Source organism: Onychostoma macrolepis, chromosome 07, assembly GCF_012432095.1.
Source record: "Onychostoma macrolepis isolate SWU-2019 chromosome 07, ASM1243209v1, whole genome shotgun sequence".
NCBI lineage: Eukaryota > Metazoa > Chordata > Actinopteri > Cypriniformes > Cyprinidae > Onychostoma > Onychostoma macrolepis.
Genome location: NC_081161.1, coordinates 10,728,213 through 10,746,538, shown reverse-complemented (window position 1 = coordinate 10,746,538; position 18,326 = coordinate 10,728,213). Strand labels below are relative to the sequence as shown.

General features: G+C 35.9%; 1 protein-coding gene across 1 annotated transcript in view; it reads right to left on the bottom strand.

Annotated features, from left to right (window-relative positions):
• Window positions 1–18,313, bottom strand: part of LOC131544950 (E3 ubiquitin-protein ligase RNF166) — a 33,856-nt gene extending 15,543 nt beyond the window's left edge. The window contains exons 1-2 of the mRNA XM_058783501.1: window positions 17,946–18,313; window positions 555–711 (exon numbers count right to left, since the gene is read on the bottom strand). Coding sequence (XP_058639484.1) covers window positions 555–711; window positions 17,946–18,115 — 327 coding nt within the window. The 5' untranslated portion in view covers window positions 18,116–18,313. The remainder of the gene's footprint in view (window positions 1–554; window positions 712–17,945) is intronic.
• Window positions 18,314–18,326: the final 13 nt, after the last annotated feature.

Sequence of the window (18,326 nt, the reverse complement as noted above, 5' to 3'; positions counted from 1 at the left end):
ATTTTTTTTTTTTTTGACCTTGGATGCATGTAAACCTAATAGCATAACAGGGATACTTTACTACAAATTACACCTTGATTAGGGCATTTAACTTGCAATTATGTACTGTACTGTAAACAGTGTAAATGTGACCCTTGCTGGTCATGTTTTTAAATCCAGCAGTCATGTTTTGCTGACTTGATAAAACTAAAATATCTAAAAAAAAAAGCTGTGTAAAATCATGCAAACAGAAAACAGTGAGCACAAACACAATAAAAGGGTTCAGTGGTCTTTCTAAGCTCACAATGGCAATCAGGGCATCTCAGTGTGTCAGATTGTAGTTGCTGGGCTGTGCTTGTTTTGCTTCAACTTTTATTTACCATTAAACTGTCACCGCAGTTTTGAAAGGCTCCTGCGGGAGAGACAGGACGTCGTGCTATAGTGTCCCTGAAGCAAGTTTTAGTGTAAATGCCTTACATAATGACAGCTGCACTGTTCAGAGGAACATGCCTTGTGGTACTATGCCCAATTTTTTTTTTTAATTCATATTTGTTTGCGCAAGCACAAGGACTAACCTTTTTGCTGCACCCTCTACATGGTGCCTTATATGAAGAGAGCTGCTTCTCCACGCTGGAGGATTTGTCCACTTTCTTTGGATCGAAAGGCATGCGGCAGAGTGGACAGAGAGGCGACGTCACCTGCAGACACGGCTGTAGACAGTCCCCACAGAAACTGTGAACACACACAGACACAAACAAATTACAGATCTATTTTAAAGTTCTCTCTTATTATTTTTTTCTTATAATTATCCGTTTACAATATTCATCACTATTATGTATTCGTTCTGAAAAGGGATTCATAATTTGCACCAAACAGTCATTTTTGTCACATCAATTCAAAATATCTAATCGAATAGACAGCATCTAAATGAGGAGAAAAAAAATGGCTCAGGTTCCTCATTTAATAGAAGTAGGGTTCTTAAAGTGACAGCAGCCTACTGCTATCTGTGTGTGTTTGTTGACCCCAGGGGGTTAATATTCATCAAACAACAATTAACTCTTGACAAATTAACTTGTACCTTTAATAAGAATGCATTTATATTTAATTCATACAGTGAAGACTCTGCAGCTTTTTATGTTTACATTTAATTATCAATTTCTGCAGTATTTCTTACTACAAAAAACATATTGTATTTAAGTTGTCTCTTTTTTCTATTGTATTTGTCCTATTGTTTTGCTTCTTTGGTTTTATTTTTAATGAAAAAATATCTATATTGTGATATAAACTGTTATTTTGAAATAACATTTTTCACTGAAGACTAAATTAATAGCTGCCAAAAAGTCAGCTTTGCTACCGTAGAAATAAATAAAATGTTAAAATATATTAAAATAAAAAACAGTTCCTTTAAATTGTGATAATTTCACAATATTACTGTTTTTACTGTATTTTTCGTCAATTAAATGCAGCCTTGATGAGAATAAGAATATATGAAATAAACAATTTAATAATTTAATAAATCAATTAAATAAACGAATATATTAAAAAAACTATTTTTCCAAACTTTTTTGATAGTGATATGCCTTTGCACGTAATGTAATAACTCTCAATTTTCAACCTCGTTCTTTTATCCATCTCATTTAGTGAACAAATTGACCACTTTTCATGATCTAATCAACTCTAAATGCATAATATCAAGTTGCAGCCTGCCCTTTTCTTCATCAAAAACCCTTTTTCATATAGAAATACATCCCATTACAGAAGTTAAAAAAATAAGTTGCAAATGCAGTTTCATGTTGACCTTAGAATTTCTATTAAAACACACAAATGCTCTAATGATTAGTTGCAATCGTTTATGCTATTTTTATGATCATGACAATAATCGTATAACATATGGTTACCTTCTGCTAACAGTAAGATAGCTGCTTTGATCACAACAAAAAGCAAATCATGAATTATCACCATTGTTCCTTTGAGTAAGGCACTTACTTTCATGTTCCTCCAGAAGGACTTGCTCTTGTAATAAGTCAAGTGTACTATAAGTGGCACTGGATAAAAGCGTCCACTAAATGTTTAGTAACTGTACAAGCCTCTGAGGAGAACAACAATTTTGAACCACTGAACTCTGGCTGGCAGGCAACATGCCTGTGAATAGCTGAACAAATGCTGATGTATCAGACTATAAGGCATTTAGCCATCACCTTTCAAGCTGGCGTGACTCAGCATGGGGTCCAAATACATGGCAGCATCAGCAAAAAATGGCTAGTGAAGTTGCGGTGGCAGCCTTGTCACTTTCTGATGGATGAGGCAAGAGTTTATGGGACTGTAAAAGCAATGAATCATTCAGAGTTTTTTCCGCCAGGCTTACGCCACGCTTTATGGTACTGTTGAATCCAGGGCCAGGGCCAAACAAGAGCCACTCCATCACTGTCTACACTGAAATGCGGCACTGACTGACTCATGAGGGAACTGGAAGTGAAGGTCAGTTACTAAGTGTAGCGTTGTGTCTGCAAATGTTTGAAAAATTCAAAGAGCCGTGTCATGCTTTAATTAAATAACTGCTTTCTGCCCTCTTGAGTTTTGGTCAAATAAACATTGGATGCGTTTTTATTTTTCTGGATTCTTTATGATTTAAATTAATTCTATAATCAAAAATGGCGCTAATCAAATGAATGCATACAAATGTAACCATTTCATTAATCTTTTAAAATGTAATTAAATTAAATTTGAACAGTTCCTTGCAGTTTATGTCAAAGTACTCTACAACATAGGTTTACAGCTTACATGGAAAAAAAATTGTGATATTCCTTAAAAACTGTTTTTTAATAAACTGTATTATTATTATTATTACTATTACTTTGAAAAGTACATTCCACTGTATGATAGTAAAATATTTTTGTCACAATTTCTTGGGTTGTAGTGAAGACCTTTGAGTTTCTGTGTATGTGATGATCAAATTTATTTATCTAAATGTTGCCAAATTCCATGACATTCCATGTAATACAGCATTATTTATGACTGGATTGCACAATTGCATCCGTGTTTTTCACATCGTAAATCATAGGCCCTTACACTTTTAATACAGCTTAATACAGGGGTGCCCAATCCTGGTCCCAGAGATCTACCCACCTGCAGAGTTCAGTTCCAACCCTGATCAAACACACCTGTCTGTAATTATCAAGTGCTCCTTCAGATCCTAATTAGTTGGTTTAGTTGTGTTTGATCAGGGTTGGAGCTGAACTTTGCAGGATTTGGCACCCCTGGCTTAATACATACTGTAAACTATGCATATAGTAAACATTTCTCTTTACATTTATTTTTGGCCATTTTTACACCTTTTTTTTTTTAAGTGAGATGATGGGAAATTATGTTGGTAAGATGAAAGAAAATAAGAATGTCATATGCTAAATTACATAAATACTATGGCTAAATTCCTAAAAATCATGTAGAATAATCTAGCCACAGTTCTAACATTCACATTGAATTAGCAAAAAATTATGATCAATAATAGACCAAATATCAAGGGTTTTGAAGTCAAGGGCCAGATTTACTAACAGCTTGCACCAGTGCAAACCGTCTTTAAGCATTAAAATACTGATTTACAAAAAATGCGCAATAAAAAATTAGCACTGAAAAGACATGGGCACAGTTATTTTTGCACATAACCTTTGAAATATGCATTTGTAGGAGTTTCCCTTTCAGATGCAAAATTTATGAGAGTATTAAAATGAATCATGCAACACAATTTACTAACGTTTGTGCTCGTCAAATTACTGGTATTTGCGCCAAGCAGGCAGTAATTTGCACTGCTCTTGGGAGATGGAAATTATCTGGCTGCATCTGTGTTCCTTAATGTGCGCATTATCAGTAAATCACACGCTGAATTTTCCCCTCCCATCGGCACTTTTATGGAATTACGCTCTAACGCTAATTTAGTTCAGTAAATCTGGCCCCAAATACTTTAAGAAAAATAAATAAACAAAAGAATGAATAAACAAATGAAAAAGTGAATGAATGGATTTTATTTTGCCATTGCACTAAAGTTTTTAAATATTTTCTTAAAAATAATACCTTTATATTAAGAGTAGGATGAGATGTAACCAGAAGAAAAACATTTTCATATTTATTTGAATTAAAATACCTTTTTTTTCCCAGAAACTTACATTTATTGCTTCCTTTTAAAAACTAATGACAACATAATAACAAATAATGTATTTGTAAAGAGCTTTTCACAATGCATACTTTTTCAAAGCTGCTTCACAGCAAATGTTTGTTTCTACATTACAAATAATAGTGATGTATTATCAGAGGTGACTGTGTCAAAGTAATATTCATTTCACAAAAATGTAATTTGTTTTTGGCGTTTTTGCCTTTATTTAGATAGGACAGTGTAACGACAAGAAGTGAAGTCAGAGAGAGAGGGGGCGGGATCAGGAAAAGCCCACTAGCCAGGATTTGAACTCAGTAATAAATAAATAAATAAATAAATAAATAATTGGTATTATACAGTCATGGCCAAAAATATCGGCACCCTTGGTAAATATGATCAAAGAAGGCTGTGAAAATTAATCTGAATTGTTAATCCCTTTGATCTTTTATTTTAAAACAAATCACAAAAATCTAACCTTTCATTGGATAATAAGAATTTAAAATGGAGGGAAATATCATTATGAAATAAATGTTTTTTCTCAAATACACGTTGGACACAATTATTGGCACCCCTAGAAATTCTTATGAGTAAAATATCTCTGAAGTATAATCCCATTCATATTCACCATTTTGAGCACTTCAGCCATGGCTTCCTGTTTCACAGAAATATAAATAGGAGGGAAAACAAAGCCCAAATTCCCTTAATCATCCATCACAATGAGAAAAACCAAAGAATATATTTCTGATGTGCAGCAAAAGATAATTGAGCTTCAAAAATTAGTGAAGTGGCTTTAAGAAAAGAGCTAGAGCAGTGAAAATGCCCATTTCCACCATCAGGGCAATAATTAAGAATTTCCAATCAACATAAAATGTTATGAAACTGCCTGGAAGAGGACATGTGTATATATCGTCCTAATGCACGGTGAGAAGGAGAGTTTGAGTGGCTAAAGACTCTCCAAGGACCACAGCTGGAGAATTGCAGAAAATAGTTGAGTCTCGGGGTCAGAAAACCAGACAACCAAAAAATTGTCAAAAAGCACCTACATCACCACATGTTGTTTGGGAGGGTTTCAAGGAAAAAATTCTCCTCGCTCATCCAAAAACAAACTCCAGCATATTCAGTTATCAGACACGACTGGAACTTCAAATGGGACTGGCTTCTATGGTCAGATGAAACTAAAAAAAATTAGCTTTTTAGCAGCAAACACTCAAGATGGGTTTGGTAAACAAAGGGATAAAAAGTACCCCATGTGTACAATGAAATATACTGCTGTATTTGTGATGTTGTGGGCCTATATTTCTGCTGGAGGTCCTGGACATCTTGTTTAGACACATGGCATCATGGATTCTAGCAAATACCAACAGATAAAAAAAATCAGTAAGTGACTGACTCTGTTAGAAATCTTATAATGGGCCATGTTTGGATCTTCCAACCGTACAATAATCCAAACACAAACCTCAAAAACAACACAAAAATGGGTCACTGAGCACAAAACCAAGCTTCTGCTGGCCATTCCAGTCCTCTGACCTGAACCCTATAGAAAAAGAGTGGGGTGAACTGAAGAGAAGAAGCACCAACATGGAGCTGTGAATCTAAAGGGTCTGGAGTGATTCTGGATGAAGGAATGGTCTCTGATCTCTTTTCTAACCTCATCAGACATTATAGGAGAAAATTTAGAGCTGTTAAACTGGCAAATGGAGGTTTCAAAAAGTATTGAATAAAAGGGTGCTGTTAATTGTGGCTAATGTGTATTAGAGAAAAACATTTATTTCATAATGATATTTCCCCCCATTTTAAATTCTTATTATGGGTTGGATTTTTGTGAATAAAAAAAAAAAAAAAGATCAAAAGGATGAACAATGCAGATTAATTATCACAGCCTTATTTGACCTTATTTACCAAGGGTGCCGATATTTTTGGCCATGACTGTATTAGCCACTGGCACCTCTGCTCCAGTGTTAATTTCCTTGATGAATAATTTGTCATAAATTTTGTCAACGACATTTGTTTCACTGACGACGAGATGAAAAGTCTTTTTAAATGACAAAAATTATGATGTAAATCTATTGACATTTACGTCAACGAATAAAAACGAGACGAAAATGTTAGGGAGGGACGATTTGGGAAGAGATTTATTCAGAACAAATCTGCTTGTAGGAGGTTAGATGCGAACATATGAACCAGCGGGACATAACTTAAAATACACATCGTGCACGGCGCATAAAACGTTAAAAAATGTCAATATGTGGGAGTAAAAGAGCAGACATATGGATAAATCTGATGACGCAAGAGAGAACTCAACTCGGTCTGGTTTTTTGAGCGCAGACACTGAAGCATACACACACAGAAAGCGCGTCTCACAGCGCGCGAGTACTCTTTCACGTCGCATGAACGGAGAAATACACACAAAATGATGTCGAAAAATGTCCGTTTTGACGAGTATTCACGTAAACACAGTTGATTACGTCTTAAGTAAACGTAAACAGTAGGGAGAATGTGTATCGGTACATTGCATCCAATGCATCCATGCGTTTGGTTTTAAAGGGACAGCAGCCTAATTTAGTCACTATTGTCCGAGTCATTGATGTTGATCAAGCAACAAAAGAAAGACAGAAAATCACTGACTGCTCTTGACTGAATCACTTTAGTAGCCCTAAAGATTAATCTAAATTTATTTATAGAAATAAACAGAGCCATTTCTAGCCATTTTAACACCCTAGGCGAAATCCCTATTAGCGCTATTAGTGCTTAATAAATGCACTGTAACTAAACCCATTAGATTTTAGCAGACTAAATTTACTGTAGATTTAGTCGACTAAAACTAGACTAAAACTAAAAACAATTCAGATGACTAAAATATGACTAAAACTAAATGGCATTTTAGTTCAAAGACTATGACTAAAACTAAATCAATATTTGCTGTCAAAATTAACACTGCGTCTGCAGTATTACTATTAGCATAGGACACTGAAAAATTCAAATCAGCTACATGACCAGTATTTATGATTTTTGGTAATCCCATCAAAATGTCATTCCCTTTGTGTGAGTTTCACTGAGAGACAGAATTGACCTTGTTTCTAGTTTGAGTGCTGCTGACTCGCTCCTGCTCCATTGTGCTGCTGTTGAGCATTGCAGACATAATGAGAGCAAATGAAAGCAGGTGCTGGTGGTGAGTTGGGCTTGAGGCTGCTTAGGCCTCTACCCATCTGCCGCCTCTTTCCCTGCAATCCCTGTTTTTCACTGCTTCAAGCCGAGCAGGATGGCTGCCCTTCCTCCCTTAGGAGAACTGAGCTTTTTCCATAGCTTTGTAAACATCAGGGAAAAAGAGAATGACTCCTAAACAGACAGAATGTTCCAGACTGGACTTGGGCAGGAAATCTGATGGTCTGAAATAACAGACAATAATTTGACAAGTTTTCTTTCACAAATGCCATCCTCAAGCTGGAAGTACAAAAGAGACTTCACACAGTGATTTCATCATTGTAATTGTATTTCAAATAGCATACTACTGTACCTACTATTTTTTTGAAAGAGCGCAGTATGTATACAGTGCACAATTTGCCATTTCAGCACAGAATTCCCAGATGACCAACCATAGTTGCTAAAATATGCAAAACACAAACCACTGTGAAGTATTAAGTATCCCATAATGGAACACTCTTGATGTTACCTTCCAATTTCTGTGTATAAAATGACCATATCAACTATGAATTTTAACATCTCACTGGCATAACCTGAAACATTTTACACAAACGTAAAAACAATTGAATTAAACATACATAGTGAGGTCATGTGACAAATGTAAAGTTTAAAATATTGAATATTGTATACACTGTTTCATAATATATATATATATATATATATATATATATATATATATATATATATATATATATATATATATATATATATATATATAAAATATATATTTTCTTTTCTTTTTTTTTAATCTGCAGCATGTACATACGTGCAGTATGCAGCATAGCCAATGTGTCTGCCATCTTGGAAAGGACAATGTTCATCACTAACACTACCGAATCAATTACTTTTTTCCAAAAATGCCACAGCATTGTGCACCTTTGTTATAACCTCTGTTTCAAGACAAGTTATACATTGGGATAACCTCTCACGAATGAGAATCTGTTGGCTTGTGATTTTTATACATGTAGCTATAACTCAATATGCAATATCAATATGCAGAATTATCTAATATTGACGATAAACTAAATCTGGTGAAAATCATCTGCTAACGTCTCTTGCAGATATAGATATATATTTGTGAATAACTATGGCTGCAAACACATTGTCAACATGATATTGAGTGTTTACGAGCCAGATTTGGCCGTTCTAACATGGTGGACGGCTTACATACAGCGGCCCACAGAAATAGCTACTAGTGAGGCATCTATTGTATACTATGCATGTGTGTGTGTGTGTGTGTGTGTGTGTGCGCGTTTTTGTGAAAAGTCAGGACATAGATTTGTATAATGACAAAGGTATGACATAGGTATTACAAGGTGAAGGTGACTTTTCAGGACATTGACCCATGTCCCCACTTTTCAAAACGCTTATAAATTTTTGGGGAAAGTTGAAATGCACAGTCTCCTGTAAGGGGTAGGTTTAGGTGTAGGATTGGTGTAGGGCAATAGCACATGCAGTAAGTACAGTATAAAAACCATTACGCCTATGGGATGTCCCCACTTTTCACAAAAACGAACATGTGTGTGTGTGTGTACAGTATACAGTATATGTAGTACTTAAGTAATCCATTATGAACACAGATGATTTCTCTATAAGTCAACTACGACCATTATGTAAGACATCAAAAGATCCATACATTAGATCAGACATTAAATGACTGTAATACTTACTATAAAAAGGGATATTGATGAGTTCTGACAGTTGAAGTATGTAATTTCTGTCACAAAACAGAATTGGCAAAATAAAGCACGTTTCAGGAGAATCAACCTCGGCACAGTTGTCTCTGTAAGTAGCGGAGGATTGGAAATGTTGTCATGTGATGTTGCAATGATGATACGCTGTCATGAAAGTTTACATTCTGCATTTAAATTTTATGTACGCTATAATTGCTCACACATATGCAGCCTAATGTTGATTTAGAATGCTACGAGAAAAGAAAGTCATGAGGATTCTCAGAACAAACAAAAAACCAACACAACAGAAAGACTGACAGGCTACATTCCCATTATAAAGTCCAAAAAAGGATTTACAGTATAATTCGGTACAATATTCCACACATCCTCCTCCTGTTAAAGTAGAACAGACATGTTCACAATTTGACGTACTAGTTGCTGAACTACTGCAGAATATATAATTGTTTCGTTGTATTGATTGGTCCAGATAAGGTCATGTAAAAATAAGTGGTGCACACTAATTTCTGCTCCTATGGCTCTCAATTACATTTTTCACCACATATTTATGTTGGAAAAATGTATTTTTTTGATTGGCAGAGCAGAGCAGATAGGCCTCTATCTCTCCAAGCATGATCAGTACCACCTGCCAAAGCCTTGTGGTAAATCTGAATATATTCAACTCACTTTAGGACCTAAAAAATATATTTTTTGCAGAATACTGAACACATTTATGAACAATGTTTTCAAGATGAACATTTTGGTGTTGCACTACACCTACTGCTCCTGCAGACAAACCATGGCTTTATAAATGTAATACGGCAGTCAAACAGGATACACTAAAGAAATACTGTTATTTCTCTATACGAATAAAATAAGAACATGGTTCACCTCAGGTAAAAATATAATAAACAAACGTAATGACAAAGACAATAAGTGGAGTGGTATTTGCTCTGGAAGTAGCTTCACAGTCTACCTCCTGCAGTTGTGCCCCTTGAAGACTACAGTGGCCCATTGTTCTCTGTGCTAGCATACATTTCAATATTGTCAGCAGTGTTAATTTTTCTTCTGAAGAAAGCAGGGAACTATTGCTCCTGTTTTGCAGTCAAAAGATGTAATTTGGTGTACTATGTTATGGTCATTCACCTCTCTAAACTTAAGAATATGGAATAAATAATAGACAAATAATACTGAGCACAAGCAACCACTTCTGCAGTGTCATATCAGAGTAGCTATTAATTTAACATTTAAAGTGTTCCAAGATTCTTATTGTTGTTTTGATATACTGTATTAGTGATACTGTGATAAAGACATTTTTGTTTTGGTGATTATATGCCAAATAAGTATTAATTAAATTGTTTTTGCTCATGTTTCTCACAATGTAAGCTTAATGGGGACATAGGATGCAAAATTCACTTTAAAGGTGTTTGTTAATGACTAATAAGTCATTTACAAATGTATTTTAAATAGTTTTTGAGCAGTTATATCTGCATGAATAAGAATGGTGACTTCAACGCAAGACTGGAAGTGAGGGGTGGGGTGAGCAATAGCTCATTATCATTTAAAAGGACATGCACTGAAACGGGTCGCTGTGAACAGAGCTGTTTTTGACAAGGTAAAATGGGTGCTGCTTTACACTACTGAAAGTATTTTATAGAAGACCCTAAAGAATCATACCAACCTTTAAAGGGAATGTCTAATGTTATTTCATGCATTCTGACTTATTTACACTGTTAAAGAGTTGGTTCCTAATGTTAAATATGGCCAAAGTCGGACATATGACAAATTATTTCTGTGCCACAGGTCTTCAGGCAGTTTCGGAAAGTTTTTTTTAGAGTATGACCAAAGACTACAGAATACCCAAGACATGTCACTCGTATAGTTTTGAATGGGGGAAAATGCAACGCTTAATATGTTCGCTCAATCGCAGGAAGCCCCGCCTTCTGAATGAAAGAGCCAATCGCTAATCGGTAAAGTCAGCACGTCACTGCAGATGCCGTTAGAAGTCCCGGTTGCTATAGAAACAGTCAGCGTTCTGAGACGTGCGCCTAACACTGCGCATGCGCACTGGCTGATCTAGCCTGAAAAATAACCTTTTTATAACGCTATTTGAGTAAAAGAAACAACATTTATTACACGGTTGTTGTCCGATTTCATTGGTGATTTCAAATATGAAATTTAATCATAAGTTTAGTGAACAGTTTGGGAGATTTTGATGTTCCCCCATACAAAGTGATAGGACCTGCACTTGCATGCCCGAGAGGCGTTTCAAAGATGGCCGCCGAGTGACATGACTTGTCTTAAAGAGACTTTGGTATGACTCTGTATGATGTCATAAAGTGTGGAATTCCTTGTATGGGCACTTCTATTGGGAAGAGCATGTGCACACATCAACAAGGAGTGCATTTCCCAAAAGCAACAATGGTCACAAGTTCTGTTGTTACCAACAGAGTTCAATGGAACTAACGACCACGGTTAGCCAACGATGCTTTTGAGAAACGCACCCCAGAGCGAGAGCAACAGCACGCCCATCAACGTGCTTCATTCGGGTAACTGAACTTGGAAGTCATCATCAGCGCTGCACAGGACTTACTCAAGAAGGATTTTACATTTTGTTTTGGACCACAAAGTCAACAATGTCACCAAAGAAGTGTGTTTTTGGTTGTGAGGTAAAGATAACCTTGTTTAGCTTTCCAAAGAACCCAGCGTTAAGGGAATTATTTATGTTTTTGTCACAGCTTGCAGGCAATTGCTACGCAAAAGCTTTGGGTGCTCGTGACTCTTTAGCTCCGCCTACAGCACGCCTCCAGGAGCTTTACTGTTTTTGGAGAAGGATGCAATACTACTCTATAGGTACTCAAGATTAACATGAGATTGGCAGAAGATTCCTTGCCAAGATTCCAGCTTCCTATAATGCCTGGTGAGGTTGGAGAACACCTGACAGGAGATCATAGACCATTTGTCTTTGTTCAAATTCTGAGGTCCACGTTCATGTACTCTCATCTTAAGTTCACCCTACTAATTCTTTATATACGGTTCAGATCAGGGCACTGGGATGGCCATGACACAACCTTAATTTTGTGCTCAGTGACCCATTTTGTGTTTTGGATTGTTGTCCTGATAAGAAGATCCAACCACTGCCCTTCATAAGATTTCTAGCAGAGACAGTCAGGTTTAGATTTTTTTAATCTGTCCCTATTTGATAGAATCTACGACACCATCTATCTGGACCTGCGGTAGAAAAATAGGCCCACAACATTAAATATACAGCAGTGCATTTCAATTTACACATGGGGTACTTTTTATCACTGTGTGCACCAAAACCATCTTGAGTGTTTGCTGCCAAAAAAGCTCAATTTTTAATTTAATCTGACCATAGAACCCAGTCCTGTTTGAAGTTCCAGTAGTGTCTGGCAAATGAATATACTGGAGTTTGTTTTTGGAAGAGAGCATTTTCATCTCTTGATTTTTTTTTCTTGAAACCCTCCCAAACAACATGAGGTGATGGAGGTGCTGTTTGATGTTTTTTTTTTTTTTTTTTTGAGGCTTTTTAATCCTGAGACTCCACTATTTTCTGTAATTCTCCAGCTGTGATCCTTGGAGAGCCTTTGGCCACTCAAACCATCCTCCTCGCCTTTAAGACAATATATATATATATATATATATATATATATATATATATATATATATTAGACAATCTTCCGAGCATATTTGTAACATTTTGTTTTGATTGGAAATTCTTAATTATTGCCCTGATGGTTTACATTGGAATTTTCAATGCTTTAGATATTTTCTTACAGCCACTTTCTATTTTGTGAAGCTCGACAACCTTTTGCTGCACATCAGAACTATATTCTTTGCTTTTACTCATTAGGTCCCACTTTATATTAGGTGGCCTTAACTACTGTGTACTTACATTTAAATGAATAATTTGGTACAATGCACTTATTGTGTACATACATGTTTTTACATTGCACTTTAATTTCTGTAATTACATTTATAATTACACAGTTGACCCATCCTTTACACCTTAACCCACCCTTAAACCTACCCATACCACCAAACCTGCCCCTAAACTTACCCATATCCCACCTCAATAGCAGCAGAAGTGTTTTGCAATACAATATGAACACAATAAATACATTGTACTTATTTTTTGATGTAAGTACATAGTAGTTAAGGCCACCTAATATAAAGTGTGACCACTCATTGTGATGGATGATTTAGGGAATTTGGCCTTTGTTTTCCCTCAAAGATCATAAGGCAGAATTATTTTCACAGGCTTTTTTGTTCATATTACCAAGGGTGTCAACAATTCTGGCCACAACTGTATATGTAACATGTATATGAGCCTAGTATTCAATTGCAATATTCTTGCATTTCTGAGTCTCCTCGGTGGTTATAGAGATACATCTAGTACATCTAGATACATCTGCATCTAGTACATGCAGTCACTAGTACCTATAGCCAAGCTTTTTAAAAATCTATACTTCCATTCATCGTTTTCTCTCATTCATCCGCTGCTAGTTCCTTTCATCATCTCACTGTTGTCTCTTCCTCACCTTAAGTGCCCTCCTCAATCACTCTTAACACATCAAGATTCATGTGTTGGCACCTCATTTAACTGTGGTGACTAATTCAATAGCTCCAAGAGAAAGCTCCATGTGTTGTGCTTGAATGTGTCACTGAACCAGGAACGTTAAGATCTAAACTCCATCAACCATCTGATGCACTTAGCAGAAGCCAAGATAAGACCTAACTTTAAAACAAAGTTTTCTGAAGACCTAACAAAAAAGGACCATTATTTGGACAAACAGATCTCGCCTGAGGTTGAGCCTACATTTCTGTCTCAAGCTGGTCAGGATGTTCAAACAAACAGAGTAATGTTATGATAGTGCCAAAAGGGCCAGTGTTTACACTTCTCAGGGAAATCATAACATGAATGATTTACATCTTAACCTCTAAAACACTTGTCTTCTATTAATTAACTAACAAAATAACAAAAATGTTATTACTATTTATTATTGTTTATTTGTGCACTTCTGCTAGAATAGCTTAACTGCAAATATATTTAGGAAGCACTGACATAACTTTTGGACAATACACATACAGTGTATAATAACAGCTAATAATATCATATATATATATATATATATAGAGAGAGAGAGAGAGAGAGAAAGTGAGAGAGAGAGAGATATAATATGTTATGGAGAATATATTTTATCACGACCCTATGAATCAATCAGCTCTGAGCCAAAGCAGGTGTGAATGAGTGAGTACATTTGAGAGGTAATGTTTGTGGATCACAAATCATAATCAAGATTATTAACGTACCTGCTTTTCAGCAAATCAGTTATGACTACTGGACGAACAGGGACGATTAGCTGAAAAGAATTCAGTTGACATTTAGTCATCCTCATGCCAACCCGACCTGATCCTTGTGGAAGTAAACCAAATGAATATCTCAAAGATCACAGGGAAACTACCAAATCTTTTCTGACTTAAATTAAGGAAAGCAACATGAAAGGCAAAACAAGAAGGGCTTAAAAAGGATAAATCTTTAGGCATATGCCTCCTACTCTTGAGATGAGCCACAGCATTGCACATCCCATAAATGTGTTATATGAGTGTGGGCAGTTCTGTACAAAACCAAAGACAGCATCAGAACGCAGCCCCCATTATTTATGAGGGCGGTCAACTACAATTTAATCAACATGCTACAATCTCACCTGTATCTCTGGCAGGAACATATGGTGATGTTGGCATAGAGAGATAAGGATTAGGAGTGTTTTGTTTTTTTTTAACCTACTTTAAAACGATCTAATCTGTATTCGCCAGGTAGAGCAGGAGATGCATTAGAAAATAAACATGTAGACAAGAGAAGCCTGTGTGCCTCTTATTGTTGTCAGGCTAGTGCAGGTGCTTCAGTGACAACTTCCCTATTTAAATGCATAAAATTCATTAGAACTCAAATTTCATAACAATAAAACTAGTAGGTAATGTTTGCTAAGGTGAATGTTAAATTCTCTAAACATAAATATTAAACTTTGGCACTTTTTGACTTTGGTTCTGCTTCTGTCGAGCCATTCTGCATATTGCCATCATCATCATCATTTGTTTTGGTACACCTTGAATATTATTGTATTATACCTTCCTCGTCATTAAAATCTAATAAATTGCTGAAAAACTGGTTGTGGTGATATTCATAAATAATAACTTTCATATTTTTAGTAATATTTTAAGATAAATCTAATATTGTTCAATGTGTGTTTATTTGATTATACAGACATAACTTTTTTAATTTAGTATAAAATACTATATGAGTAAATGTTCCTCAATATACCATATTTTATTCTATTTCAATGATTTGAACATCTCACAATCATTGTATTGCACTGTATTTACACTATATGTTTTGCCCCCAACAATAAAAATTACAGCACATTAAACATATACAACTAAGCATTTAAATATTATTAAGAGATAGAGTGAAAGCTGATATTTATATGCATTTTATGTAAGTAGTCTGCTATAGTGCTAGAAAGATCTCACTGATTTACATCAGAATTTCATCCTACTTTTTTACCAAATTGCATATTTTTGCTCAGTTTTATATAAATATAATGAGCCATAAAAGCACATACAATAACACATGCACTTTTTTGTAGGTTCAAGAAAATGTTCCATTTCTGATTTTTTTGACTATTATTTCATATGTCAGGGTTTTCAGGGTTAAGCATCAATTATCATGAAAAAAGATCCCTCAGGTTTTCAGCAGCTGTGTGAAGGTTACAGTGTTTCCCTCATCAAAAATTCATTTTTTCCTGAAAGGGCAGTAAAAGGGCAAGGGTGGTCCCTGGGTGTTTCAGCATGAAAAAGGCAGCGATAACCAGTCTCCTCCCATGTAATGCTACTCAGACCTCCAGGTGAAAAGCAATCTAAGCAAACAAGCTTCACTCTTCACAAAATACAGTGCAGCAAAGCACCAGCATGTCAGTTATCAAAGGCACAATTTGCAGTGTTTGACTTGTTCATTAACATAATAAAAATAAAATCCAAAAATGAGCTGCCTTTATTTGATTGACTGTGAAGACTAAAAGTAAAGACTTTTGAAAAGTGAATAAATTAGCATATATTGACGATTGCAGTAGCTGAAATACTGACAGTTCAAATGTGTCTCTATTGTTATGGAGCACAATACTGCTCCATGGATCAAAGAGCTCGACCAATTCAGCCATCCTAAGCAAATGGAGGTTATTTTAGAAACTGTTCTATATTATATAAATTTCAGAACTCTTGTCTCAAAATTGTTTCCCTCTATGAAAATGTCTTCAATTCTTCCTTAATTATGTGTAACAATACTGCCAATGTGTCATTCTACAGTGTCATTTCCAGATGATTTTTTTTTTTCACAAATGAAACAAATGTCTATTTTGTAATGTACTTGTACTAAGAATAAATAAAATTGTAAACATTATAAAGAATTTGCATAAAATCTAAATGTATTCACTTAAAGGGATAGTTCACCCAAAAATGAAAATTCTGTCATCATTTACTCCCCTCAAGTAGTTCCAAACCTGTATGAATGTCTTTGTTCTGCTGAATGTGGGGAACAGAGCAGTTCTGGGGCACCATTGACTTCCATAGTATTTTTTTTCCTACTATGGAAGTCAATGGTGCCCCAAAACAGCCTGGTTACAAACTTTCTTCAAAATATCTTCCTTTGTGTTCAGCAGAACAAAGACATTCATACAGGTTTGGAACGACTCGAGGGTGAGTAAATGATGACAGAATTTTCATTTTTGGGTGAACTATCCCTTTAACTCATGAAGAGATAATACATTAAGCAAAAATGAATTGTTATATTACAGAGCAATATTTTCTTGCTGTAAGAGACTTTCAGAATTAATGTAATAATAATATTGTGTACATTGATGTTTGACCTGTTTCAGAACTTAAAGTGAGTGACAGCATCTGCCAAGGCAACAGCAGAATTTCTGGGTATTAAGATCGGAAAGTTCACTCTTTTTAGTGAATCGGTTCTTTTGAATCTTCGTTTCAATTATCTGATTCAGGAACCGATTGAGTGATTCATTTCCGAATTCAGGGTGATTGTGATTGTGTATTTCTGGTTGTTAAAACACGAACGCTTTGTTTGAGGTAGGCTACTCATGTGATGTTACCAACAAGTTTTGCGTCAAAAGTGTCCCAGGATAAATTAATTTTACAAGCACAATAACCAAATATCAGTTACTACCATTTTAATTACAGTAAACCTAACTGTGCTCCCAATCAACGGACACACATTAAAACGAACATAAAGATCAGTCGATAACCTAAACCTAAACTCGGTTCAGATTCGCGATTCGGTTCGAATGATTCTTTCCAAAGAACCGAAACAGACATCACCATGAAATATCTCTCGCAGCCTTCTCGCTTTGTTCTCTCCTGCGCAGCGCACAGATGGGAAGTGAAACTCAAAACCCCCCAATTGACGGATACGATGTCTCTATTTTTATAGAAATGTTTTAGAAATCTGCAAGTTCATAAAATGCACAAACAAATTCAAAGATGCAGATGTCGAGCATCCTTTTTATGTCCCAAGGCTGACAAAGAAACATGATGTTAGAGTCGTGCAAGCACAAAGGGACGCACAAACAGTATTTCCATCTTCAAAGACTGACATCACAAAATGTATCTTCAATTAAATAATTACACTCATACTGAAAGCGTATGTGGCTAGGCATGATTTAATCTACTATCCTAGTCTAAAACAATAGGGTTGGTGATTTTTTCCACATCATTAAATATTTTTGCAATTAACGCACATAGTGTAGAAGTGTACATGTATGAACGCCAATGCCAAAGTGGCCACTCGAAATTGATGTTTTGCCTCTACAACAGAGACGCTAAATGGAAATTGAAGAAATGCCACTGTCTATACTCACGTATGGGCGCAGCTTGCGATGCTGACAGGTTTGTGGTACACCTCCAGACAGATGGGACAGGAGAACTGGCTCTCCAGGCTTTCCCCAGGTGCGGCTGCAGCGGCTCCATTTTGCTGCTGATGCTGCCTGAGCTGAGCAGCAGACACAAAACTGCGGAACATCGCCATCATGAACACGGACCGCAGGATGAACCACTAATACTCCCGATGCAAATAGGATTCCGTTTTAACGAATGTCTCGCAGGGAAAATGTGATTTACACGACATTAGATACCGCATCTGCGATCTCCAACACTGTTAACCAAGCAGGACACGCCGTTGTTCCAAAGAAGTAAACATTACATGGTAGCTTTAACGGCACGGTCTCGATCCGATTAGACCA